This window comes from Podarcis melisellensis (assembly GCF_964234715.1).
Source record: "Podarcis melisellensis genome assembly, chromosome: 12".
NCBI classification, from domain to species: Eukaryota; Metazoa; Chordata; class Lepidosauria; order Squamata; family Lacertidae; genus Podarcis; species Podarcis melisellensis.
The window spans coordinates 47,957,183-47,970,153 of NC_138544.1; the positions used below are offsets into that span (position 1 = coordinate 47,957,183).

The window sequence follows — 12,971 nt, forward strand, 5'->3', positions numbered from 1 at the left end:
TGTCAAGACTGGCCCGTACGGGCAGGGGTACCTTTACCTTTACCTTTATGCTGTAGGTCCTGCCCACAGGAACATACTGGACAAAGTCACATATGTGCTAATATAATTCCTCCCAATCCAAAAGCGCTAAGAGCAGCACTTTATAGCACATGGCAGACCGCCTGCAAAAACATTTTGTTTAAAAATGGTTGCAATGTAGCATGGAAGAGAAAGGGGTGGAGAATAGCTCATTTGATTTTGGCCAGTGTCAGCCTCATTCTTGTTTTGGCTTCCTTGGTAACATTTTAGAAACTGTGCATCATGCTTGCACAACAAGAGTAAATTGTAATTTACCAGACGTTAAAATAATGTGGCCTAAAACTAACAAAACCCTGGAAATACTAGGACTCAATACAAAAAGAGTTTAATTTACATTTTACAACTTACAAACATGACAGCTTTTAATCCAACAAACTAATTCAGTTGAAAAAATAATTTCAAAATATTTAATACTTTGGATTATAGAATAAATAATGGTGTGTGTTTTTTTAAAGGAAATGTCCAGGCTTTGCTTTTTAGAGAAGGCAGCAGTCCTGTTAAAGGTTTCTATAGTCCTTCTGTGTTAAGTTCCATAATCTATATAAAAATAAAAATAAAAAGAACACAGGCAGCCAGCTATCAGGAACAGAATAGGCAGGGCATTGTAAATGTTACCATAAATAAAGCAGCTTAGAACAAAACCAAAAAGAAAACAATTGTTTTATTTCTGTACATTGTGACTACAAATAGTATTTTTAACACTTCATTTCTTATCCAAATCATGAAATTATACATTTTTTTGTACTAACACTAGTAAACATCTTAAAATCACTCAAGAGCTCTTCTGCACATTTAAAATATATTGCTGTTTACTGCTAATTAAATATGAAATTCAGAAGCTTCCCCAGCAGTAAAATAGCTTTCGGTCTAGGAGGCCGGAAGTGGAAGGGCCCCCCAATGTAAAAGTTCTCAGGCCTTTTCCAAGTGACAATAAAGGACACACTTGATTCTGCCCGTTAATGATTTAGGTTCTAATTATATTATTAAAAAAATAATTTAGTGAGAATTGCACGTGAAGACAAATGTTGACCCAGTGCCATAACCATTTCTGAACCACATGAAACAAATGTTTGCCTTGTCAGTCAAACATAGTCCAGTGATACACTCCCCCGTGTCCAAGCAGCTAACTGCTAACTGAGCAAATGGATTCGTAGTTGTTTAATCATGGCAAATAACGAAGGAAAGCCCAGTTTCTACACCAACCACAATTATTCCTGACAGAGAAAGCTGAAGAGGGTATGTGAACACCCACCCACAGGCTTTCAGATATAAAAGAGTAAAAGCCTGGAGCTTCCGGTTCAAATATATTTTAATAGTTGTTACAAGTATTACTTTTCCAAAGTCACAGCTATCGTATGTATTATATATGCCAAAGAAGTCTGTCGCATTAAAAAGTCTACAGGCACACAGGAGAAAATGGAACAGAAGAAGGAAAGAACATGTCCAGTTAATCAAGACACAGGTTAAGGTAGTGACTGAAGAACAGGCATGCCCATTCAGATAACTGAAGGTATTGAAAAAACACGCACGCACACAAGTGAAATAAACGCTTTCTTTCAATGCCTACCACAGTAATAAAAATGCATTTCCCCCCCAGTTGCAACAAACTGCAGTTGCAGAAAGGTTTGTAAACAATTTCTGCCGCTTGAAGGAAAAAATAAGTGGAACTGCTTTTAGCCTCTCAGTTCTGAGCCACTTGCAAAATGCCTGCTTCCCTCTCCAAAGTCATCACCCTGTTTATTCCTCGTGGGCTGCTTTGTATGTTGCTTTATTGCCAGCTTATGGAATTATTCTGTATTTGAACAGCGCAAAGCCAAAGCTTCATCTTTGGTTATTTTCAAAATGATGTTACTGTGCCCCAAATATGCTCTTTCCTGGAAAGCCTACCAAACTGCACACCGCGTCATTATTTTGAAATCAGAGTAAGAGACCGTTGATACAGTTAAATGCTTAATGAGTGACAGAGAAATAACATCTTGCACTGAAACTGAAACCTACTTGAGGGTATTTGACAGGAAAGATGAGTTGCAGAAACCTAGGTGGGATTCTCTTAATCTGCTTGGTGTGGGTGGTGCGTATGGAAGTAGGCACTGATTAGTTCCTCAACAGAGCATTAGAGTAGCTCAGCTCAGCTCAACTCAAATCCAGCAGCGCATTCAATGGCATAAAGCAGCTTACTTCGCATAAGGTTCTCATCATAAAACTCTGGAAGCTTCAATAAATTCATGCAGGTACTGGCAGTGGGTAGTCGCTCTAAATCAGAGCCTCCATTGTGTATGCAAAAAGCAGGATACAATTCCTGGGGCAGGAGAGAAGATGTAACGATGAAACAAGGATTAGAGCAAACATCCAAACAAGGAGAGAAAAAACCAAACCAAATAAAAGTTTCTTTGCGGCCTTAAAGAAGCCCCTAAACATGTATTAAGAGATACACTATTAGCTTCTGAAGTCACAATAACCTCCTATTGTGGAATTTTATGTGAAATGGACAACTACAAGGTATTTTGCCCACATCAGTTCATTTTTATAATTTTACTATTCAACAGTGTTGTAGAACGACAGTTGCCAGCTTGAGATTTTGGCCAGGATCCACAGAAAGGTTGAAGAAGCAGAATTTCTTTAAAAGCAGCCAGTGCTGGTTTTGAAACTGAGAGGAGTTTCAAAAGCAGCTTCTGATACAGCATGGAAGTCATCTGTTACAAGTAAAACTGGATTAGCATTGAGATTCTTGTGTAAGCTTAACACAGCAATGTGATTATTGGCCCTTAGATAAAAAAACTGTTTTGTGGAACTGTTGTTCCGCAAAACACATGTTCTATCGTTAAAAGCCTAACTCTGATTCACTGAAAAGCTAATTTGCATGGGTTTATCAGGAATCAAGATGTATTATGGAGCTGAGCAATCTGTAATGTGCACTTGGTGTTTATCTACACATAGATTTAAATAATCCTCAAACCATTTGTTGCTTACAGCAATAGAACAAGTATGTAGCGTTACACCATTGTGAGCATGGCGGGTGGGGAGATTGTTGTGTGGAGTCCAGAGGTCAGCTCTCAGCTGAAAGTAATCATTTTCTAACATCTTAGGAATCAAATACCTTTTTTCTCTCTCACACACACAAACACACAGAGAGATTATTATCTGGTACTCCCAAAAATGTCAAACCGTATCAAAGTACTTTGAAGGAACATTTTGGTCACAGACATGCTGCCTATTCCCGATTCATCTAGCTCAGAGCTTTTCAAACTTTTCATGTTGGTGACACACTTTTTAGACATGCATCAGTTCGTGACACAGTAATTCAGTTTTACTAGCAAACCAGAGGTGAAAATCCTTTGCAGCACCAGGAGAAGTGCAGGGAGCGTTTGCAAGACAAACCTACACACTGCAGCCAACACGCTAACATGTCGCAACACACAGTTTGGGAAGCTCTGATCTAGCTACTTAACAACTCTGCCTCTAACAAAATAAGAACATTCCCAAGGTGTAAAATGGTTTTACCCCTCCTTCCCCCCCCCAAAAGGAAAAGAAAATAGGTTTTCCTCAGTTCTTAGAAAACAAGATATCTCCTCCCACCCACAACCCACCCTAGGTGCCTAAGACATTTCCACATTATAATCCAAAGCTCTCCTTTTCTTTACAAGAGTTTATTAATTTAATCAAATGCTTTGGTGAGTGAAAATAGATTGTCTGGTTTTAGAAACTGCAAAAAAAGAAAAAGAAATCCTAACACCCCATGCCAGAAGGTTAATGAGATTTTAAGTTAAATTATTGTTTAAATGGAGGCCTTAAAATGTATGTCATAGATAAAATGCTGTATTTTTAGTGTTCCTTTCAAAATGCTAATTGAATTTTCCTACTTTAAGCTTTAAAAATGTTAAAAATGAAGTTCTATATTGAAATGTCAAGCCAAGGGCACCATTTGTTGAATAATTAAATACTGTGGAACGGGAATCTGCAATAGTAGAGAAGTGAGAAGCATCATCAATTTATCGTGTGACCTGATTGGAACTTAACAGTTTCCAACTGCACTTTAATGATTTTTTTTTTGTCTGTAACAATCTCATTTATTAAACTTATTAAACTTTAATTAGCTGTAGCATATGTTATTGTGAGCTGAAGCTGCTGGCAGTAAAGGCTTCCATTCCCCCCCCCCCCTTTTTAAACAGTGCAAGTCGTGACTGTGCTATTTATAAGTAAAAGTACTTCAAGACATACTGCATTCTTCTAAATGAGTCTGAACTAACTTTAGCAAAGGTGAAGGTTCCACAATGTAGCATGGACAAGATTTCAAAGCCAGGCTATTAGAAAGTTATGTTCTTAACAGTAACATTTAATTATCTTCTACTTTAATGCAGCTATGTACAATTAATTACCGAAGACATTTTGTACTAATTGCTGCCCTCAATATATTTTTTTTCATTAAATGAATCCACTTATTTCATTGCAAATACTAATTACTACTTACAGTACATGGTGCTCTTCATCTTCAAAAAAGCACTGCAACAGCATTTGTAATAGTCACACTGAATTACGCTAGTTATCTCAGGGCTCCTATGCTGCTTGGGCGCAGCATGGTAACAGTACATTTCCCTGAGCTTGGTGGGCAAACAATAACAGCTCTTGGCATTTGACAGGAGTTATTCATCAACCTACACAATTATCAGACAGCGGCAACAGCTGTTGGGAATCTTTGCCCATAAATAGAGGAAGCATCTTTCCTGCTCCTCATGTCAAATAATATGCACTACGTGGTAGGATTTTACTGGGTAGGCACAGTCCCTGTAACGCGCTTATAAGAAATACAAAGCTGTATAGTGTCGTGTATATGTATGCTGATTCCCAATGGTAAGCCATACTCAAAGCAGATCACAATATCAAGAAGTTGTGTCTGGAATGATTCAATATCAAGAATCATTCCAGACACAACAGAAAATGCAAAAATAGAGATGGGTGGCATAGAATATGTGATAAGCCAGAGGATCAGTGAAACCTTATTTCTCAAGGTCTAGAAATAGTTACTCAATGAAGAACACAAAATCCCTCAATGCCCTCTACTTTAGTCTCCTGAAAATACTTCACCATGTGTCAGTGGCATGAAGGAACCCCCCAAAATCAGGCAGAGGAACTGATGAGCACTTAATGTTGTGTGCAAATGTTGAGTACTCCTATTTATTGTGCTTTTTTCTTAAATTGTTGAGCAATAAATCAGATTATGCTTCTGTGAAGCCAATTTCAGGAACACAGATACCTTAAACCCCAAGAGTGGAGGCCGTGAACAGCTTGTCACAAACTTGAGCAATTTACGTTTTTCGTCATCGGTGAAACTTTCTACAACTCTCCAAAAGATTTTGATTACTGGATGATCTGCAGAATAACCACCTACAATTTTCCAAAAGAAAAACAAATTGTATAATGTCGAACAGCGCTATTACGATATACTATTAAGAGACAGCTGCAGTGCATTCTAGATACACTGATAAATCTGAATGATTGAAATGCGTTAATCAGATCTCATCTAATGCCAGCCATGCTGCAAGTTTCCTCACTACTGGTTTCTTTTGTTCACACGTCTTACAGTACTCACTGCAGAAAATCAGATGTGCAGATTATACAGCCCACATCTGCCAGCAAAAGAACCAACGTATTCTGAACCACCTGATACATCGGTGCTGAGAGCAACGGAATGGCATGTCCCATTCCTTATTAGCCTTTTCAGGGATTCAATAAATGTGCAACATCATAAGATTCAGCACATTTTGGAAGCAGCCCAGCATTCTAAAACTGAGCTCAATCAATGCAACATTTGCACATTAAGCAGAAATGGTGAAAAACAAAGGCATGAGTGAGAAGGCACCTTGGATAGTTCCATCTCCAAGACTAAGCAAGTCTAAGCCAGACCAATATGGGGAAAGAAGACCCAGCTGGGAGCCTCAGCGCCATGGGGAAAGGGTATAATACCAAATACAGCAAGCAGGACTTTCAATTATAGTTTCCAGTTGTATCTGCCTTCACTATCTTTTCATTAAATTTATGGGGTTGGACCCAGATTAGCAGGAGGGAAACGGCAAACATAGTGTGACAAGGTCTCCCACCAATGACTGTCACAGGTTTTGAAACACTAAAATCCAAGATTTTACTGAAAATCGACTACATCTGAGTATTTTATTTCATGTCCTATGAGAGTATTAATGTAGCTTTAAAAACTCGTTGTAGCGGACGTTCTTAGGCATTCTGATTATCATGAATGATCGTACATTTGTATGACATTATTATATATTTGGTGTTCTCAGTCTTCTTTGTGGCACTGGGCATCATCCAAGAGCTCCCTAATATAAAAATGAGCCAATAAAGGACTTTGTTGTAACCGGTTGCTGTTGTTTTAAGTATCGCTCTTAAAAATTGTAATGTGGAAAATGATCCAACTAAAATTTAGAACCAATTTGCAACCCATGAAATGGAGAGAAGTTAAACACAGTTAATTCTTCAATTGAAAATTGTGGCTCAACCTTCCTGGCTCATGCCTTTGATTTTGTCTTATTTATCATCTGATTTACAATATACTTGCCTGAATAGTTTGTGAAAGTTTTAAGGTCGTCTAGACTAATAGGAACCTGTGCACCAGATATCAAAACCTAGAACAGATAGGGAAAGATAGGTGCATAGTTTAGTTTCAGGAAGGATTTTCAAAGGTTTATATTACTAAATTATTTTGTCCACAGAGGTATGCAACAGTACCTGAATTTCTTGCTGATCAAACATTCTAAGCCACTCAAGATTAACAACATTGGCAAGACCCTGTCTAAATGCAAGGCAATGCTGCCTGATCTGTTTGTTTAACCTGTAGTCTGCCACAAGATGGATGTATGCAATTCGATTGGCGCTAGTGACAGGAATATCCTTTCCACCAGGCTTCAGTTCAACCACCTGTAAAACATAAAAATATTCTATGAAATAAATGTCAGTCTTATGAACTGTTTTTCCTCCTAAATAGTAATATCATTGATGACGATCTGGTGGCATATCAGCCTATATATTACCCAATATTACTGTTGATTTGTACATAGAAATATCAATGCAAATGGCATTTACGGTGTGATATGAGCAGAAAATTAAAACCCAGTCCTTACTAACTAAATTTAGGCAGGAGTTCTGTTGCACCTTCTGCCACTAGATGGCATAACTATAAAGTCTATTTAAAATTATGCAGGCCAATAGTTCACAGGTCTTTAAACCGGCAATATACCTTTTTAAACGCTTTTCCTTTCATTTTGACCACACCCAAACCCAAAAGAACTTCTTCCATGAATAAATAAAAAAATAGACATTCCCCTAAAGAGGCTTTATCAGCGAGATTCAGCTGCAATACAGAAGCAAACTATTTCAAGAATACACTTAACATTCTGACCACAAAATATTTTAATATATAATTAAGGATGAGCAAATGCAAGGAGTTCCAGTCAGTGAAGTTTTGGCAGAGCCAGGAATGAATCAGTTCTACTCTGTCAAAATTCTGGAGAAGATTCCTGAATTCAAAATGCATCGTCCCCCACAAAAAAAGCATTGTGGGTATCTGTTGATGGCGCATTCTGGGTCCGTTACGCATGTATGCAAGGTGGGGCTGAGGATGTCACCCAACCAGGCTAGCGAAGTGCTTTACAGGCCCCAAGATCTCAGATACAGCAAAGTCTTAGAGATATCACCAGGTGGGGTATCCCCAAGCCATGCTAGATCTTGCCTGGTATATTCCAAGCTGCAAGGTGACATCAACCTCCTTGTTGCTGAAAATCATTGTGTGCTATGTGTGAGAGAAACTGGATACAGTACTCAGGAACATTCTAGACTTCCTCAACCTTGGCCCTCCATATGTTTTTGGCCTACAACTCCCATGATCCCTAGCTAGCAGGGCCAGTGGTCAGGGATGATGGGAATTGGAGTCTCAAAACATTTGGAGGGCCGAGGTTGAGGAAGCCTGTTCTAGACCTCCCAGTCACCAGAATCTAATGTGAAACTTGGGGCCAGTCTACCCTTAAGATGGCAGAATCCCAGGTTGTGGTATCCAGGTTCCAGCAAGATATTACTGACCTCTCACAAGATCTCACCAGAAGCTATGCACTGGTAAGTGAGGCATGGCCCCTTCCTGCTCTGCCTCAGGCAGCAAAACAGGACAGGTCACCACTGCTGACACTCAGGTCTAGATTTACCAATTAATGCCACCCTTTGCTCCATTATCAAACATTTCTAGTCTAGAAGGAGGCCTCTGTGCTTGGATGCCCTTTGTGTCAGACTACCGAGCACAATATAGCCGCATAGCAACACACATTTATTTGGAATTACTGCAATTCTAGTGCCCTCCAATATACCATTCAATTCCCATTGCCATGTTTTAATCAGCACAGACTGAACACTGTCACAACAGCATCATCACACTTTCCAATTTGTTTTCCTTGAAACGGTTAAGTTTTTTGAAAGGATGGAAGCGATGTAACTAAGTGGGAGAACATCTGAAACTCTGGTGAGGTGCTGCCAGCATATATAACCAACAGCTAGATAGACCAGTGGTCTGACTATGTAACACAAGTTCCTATGCCAGAGTCCAAGGCCTGAAGAGCCCCATCATGAACAATGTGGTTGATGCTGATAGATTGGGGATGCATTTATTAGGCATTATTAAGCAATTAAGCAATCATCAGGAATTAAAGCTAGGTTCTAAATGAAATCCACCTCCCTTTCTACCTCAATATTTATCATTACACCCAAATTTAGGTAGCCGTGTTGGTCTGCCATAGTCAAAACAAAAAAAAATTCCTTCCAGTAGCACCTTAAAGACCAACTAAGTTAGTTCTTGGTATGAGCTTTCGTGTGCATGCACACTCTCCAAGTGTATCTGAAGAAGTGTGCATGCACACGAAAGCTCATACCAAGAACTAACTTAGTTGGTCTTTAAGGTGTTACTGGAAGGATTTTTTTTTTGTTTTGACCCAAATTTAGGATATTGTGGTTTAATCCGAGACTCTGGTACATAATCTTTTCAACTAGCAAAATGGACACAATGAGCAGGGGATGGTGATGATGGGCGCGGCCATTGCAACAAGTATCTTCTGCAAGTAACTGTACAATGGCTAAACTCTACCTGATGCTCTTGTTGACTCTGTTTTAACAGTGGCCTCTTACCGGACTTCTCTACCCAATATCCAGCAGACTTTCAGGGGTACAGATGGGTCACCTGTATTTAAGACTCTACTTTTAAGTGGATTTACATAAAAGTCCCCTTGATCTGAATAGTATGATTAGGATTGTGTCTGAGACTGGATTTTCTCCAAGTAATAATAGCTTTCCTTTATTGGTAGCTGAACTGCTTCCTTATAAAGACAGTCAATTAAGATATGAAATTGTTCTTCTTAAATTCTTTCACAAGGATATTCTCAGAAGCACCCAGCAGAAGTAATTACAATGGCAGAGATCCAACGAAATACTTTAGGTGCACCCAAGGGCTTAAGCAGGACCCCCTTACCGCATCACACACTGCTTTTCAAATTCTCCTCTGTTTCAGTGAGCATTTGCCGCATAGCAGGGGTTCCTGTTCGAAAAGCACAATGCAAAGTTCCTCTGGAACTAATTGTCCAGCTCTTTTGTATTCAAGCTCATATACTCTTGAAAACCCTTCATAGCATCCTGAATGTCTACAAATTCAGTATTCCATACCAACATTTTAGAGTCATCAACTACAACTATTTATGAAAACAATTCAACAGGCAAGGCAAACAGGCAAACACTTTGTGACACTTGTAAAGCAGTATTCTCTGCATATCCCAATGTATAAATGCTTCTGATGAAACTGAAGAACTTGAGGTTGATGCAAAGCACTTTTAATTTAAATACAAAAATTATGTAATAATTTCCCCTATAACAACCAAAGCTTGTATCTAAAGGCATATGTGACTTGCCAGAAGAGCTAGTTTGATGAGTATCAATACAAAGAGTGCCTGTATGCTTTGAGTCCAAGTTACAAAGTCATTGATGAACATATGCTTTATCATTATGACATCTGAATAGAAACATTGCTGAGAAACATTAGGAAGAACTTCCTGACAGTACGAGCTGTTCGACAGTGGAATTTGCTGCCAAGGAGTGTGGTGGAGTCTCCTTCTTTGGAGGTCTTTAAGCAGAGGCTTGACAACCATATGTCAGGAGTGCTCTGGTGGTGTTTCCTGATTGGCAGGGGGTTGGACTCGATGGCCCTTGTGGTCTCTTCCAACTCTATGATTCTATGATTCTATGAGAACTTAAAAGTCGAAGTCCCTTACCTGTGCTTCCCCCAATTCATTATTCACCACAGTAAAATTCAGCCCAAGTTCTTCCACATCCCCTTCATAGCTCTTGAGAAAAAGTAGGTTTTTGTACATTTCGGGATCTAGTGAAGCCAAGTGATGAATGTCCACATCTGCACTTGTTCCCAACAACTTTGAAAGGAAAAAACTGGCGAATGGAAGCTCGACAAGCATATTTTCATATAAAGCCTTTAAAAAAAAAAGTAAAGTTGAAAATTATTTTTATATACTTCAGAAGCTAAGTATTTACTATGTCCTTTCACTTAAGAAACTTAGCAGGTTATCTCCTCCATCTATGGGAGTGCTATACAAGTTCCCCCATCCATCTTCGTATCATCCATCCAATGTAAATATTTTATTTCGATATTTTTATATTGCCCTTCACCAAAAGTGGTCATCGGGCAGTTTGTATCAGTATAAGGCAGTATGTATCAGAAAAGGCAATACAAAAAACGCATAAACAAAAACATTAAAACAAGTCCCATAAATACATAAAGTAATTAGCAACATCAAAACTCAGAAATGACTTAATCAAGCTGTGCCATGGTAGAGTTGCCGAGAATCTCTTTCCGTCATTTAACAGTTGCCAAAACATTATATAAGAAAACCTGAATGCTTTTATTTGAAGTCAAAATGAAAAAGACCACCTCCTTACTGAATAAATGGCAGCTTATCTCCTGTGTGTATTCAGTCAATTCTACTTACTTTTGGAAACTTTGATTTTCTCTTTAGCCCCATTCTAGGTTAGATTACTCTAATGTGTTGTATGTGGGGCTACCTCTGAAGACAATTCAGTCCATTTCCCCCCATTTATTTACATGAAAGGAGAGATTCTCACAACATGGGAATACATTCTGCACTTGGACAGAAGAGCAGTAACAAACCCCGAGCGAGAGAGGCATATGGTTAATTATGTACAAACTTTTAAATGTATCTAAATAGAGATACACATTGTATGAAATATTACAAGGCTATGGGTATTGCTATTGTTTTACTCTTATTTTATAAATACAGTAAAGTTAGGGTTGTTGTTTTTTTCAGGTAGCCTTGGTGCCTGGTGTCTAACAGAAAGGTGGCACATTTCTTAAAAATCAGTGTGCTATCTACCGATAATGCATTAAAATCGAAGTTATAAAAAGTCTTCAAAATGAAGTCTGCACCACTGCTGCTATCTAGCAGCTTCAAATTCAAGTTCTCCTACAAGTGAAACAATGTCCTTGGGTCACTCGGTCAATTCACTGCTAGAATGTTTTTTGGCCCTTAAAATATAATGGCCTTTCTTTTCCATACCTCACCAGGTTTTTGGATAGGCAAACACCAACCCCATGCTCTATATGCTAAGTCCTTAATTCCAATGCATTTACTGGCTGTTATAGTATTAAACTGAATTATGTGCCACCCTATTTATCAATGGTAGACATATAGTGCTTTCACCTAGACATTCAGAATGATGTGCCTATCTATCTGCCCATAAAGTGATAGGTAATAACAGCTTTCAATTAAATACTGGAAGCTGCAGATTGTGCTACTCTAGGTTTGTTTGTTTCATTTGTAATTAGCTCTATATCCTATATTCCTCCATTCTAGGTATTTAGGTTTCTGCTCTTGGATGAGCTGCCATAATTACTCTCATTAACAGCATGTATATGAGCACAAAGGGGCTCCTTCCTTCTATTTCCAAATGCAAATCTTCATAAACTTTCTGTATTCAGGGTCAAGAAAAATTTACAGAACCACAAAGAGAAGTAAAAAGCACCAATCTCCTAATGATGCCCCATCAAAATACCTTCACACAAAACACTGTGTGACAGTTTAGCCCCAAGAATGTATGAATAACAAGATCAAAGCCAAGGAGGCATTTTTAGGAAAGGGATGAAAACTGAAACCTTTCTTTGTGTAGCTGAAAAAGTAAACTTCAAGTGTAAATCATTAATTTGCAATCTGTATGGTCACAGTTTGCTATTCTGAATTAGTAACAGACACACACACTCCACAACTTTGGTAAATATATCAAAGCTACCTGAAATCTGAAGCTGAATTTAATCACTGACTCACCAAATACTTCTGCATCCTTATATATATTTTCCCCCTCCCCACCCCCAACACAAGTCAGGTTTAGGCATTTAAAGCATTTAATATACAAGCACTAATAAATGATGGCCCTAAACACTATGATCACATCAGCTAAATGGATTATAAATTAAATTTCCATAATGTATGCAACTGAAATACAAATGTAGGCATAAATCAAGGTATTTTCTAAACACAGGTTAATTACACAGATTCAAGAACTGTCTATTTTTTATGCAAAATAATCCACTTACCATTTTTCATATGGGTCTTAATTCTTAGCCACATGTTAACACTGGCTCCTAGAAGCCTATCAATAACTCCTTGTCAAGGGAAAATAGCAATAGGTATATTGAAAGAACCTGCATGTTATTTTTCAAGTGTCTGTCTTTTATGAGTGTTTATTGCTGGAAATTGTGCCAAAATGATTTGAAATAAAAAGGATTAATTATCGTAGAAGCCTTTTAATATAAGTGAGTGCACTAGCAATGC

At 38.3% G+C, this 12,971-nt stretch overlaps 1 protein-coding gene and 1 long non-coding RNA gene across 3 annotated transcripts in view; one reads left to right on the forward strand and one right to left on the reverse strand.

The window, feature by feature from the left end:
* Positions 1-12,971, forward strand: part of LOC309353410 — a 36,472-nt gene that overhangs the window by 7,526 nt on the left and 15,975 nt on the right. The window lies entirely within an intron of this gene.
* UBE3C (ubiquitin protein ligase E3C) overlaps positions 487-12,971 on the reverse strand; it is a 58,957-nt gene continuing 46,472 nt past the window's right edge. The window contains exons 19-24 of one of the 2 annotated variants that reach the window (XR_014173289.1): positions 10,386-10,598; positions 6,817-7,005; positions 6,647-6,713; positions 5,330-5,460; positions 2,077-2,377; positions 487-615 (exon numbers count right to left, since the gene is read on the reverse strand). Coding sequence is in view for 1 of the 2 variants with exons in the window: in XM_081931539.1 (XP_081787665.1) it covers positions 2,207-2,377; positions 5,330-5,460; positions 6,647-6,713; positions 6,817-7,005; positions 10,386-10,598 (771 nt within the window). In the remaining variant the exon portion in view is untranslated. Of the gene's footprint in view, positions 616-722; positions 2,378-5,329; positions 5,461-6,646; positions 6,714-6,816; positions 7,006-10,385; positions 10,599-12,971 lie in introns of those variants that run through there. The other variant, XM_081931539.1, reaches the window with a different exon arrangement.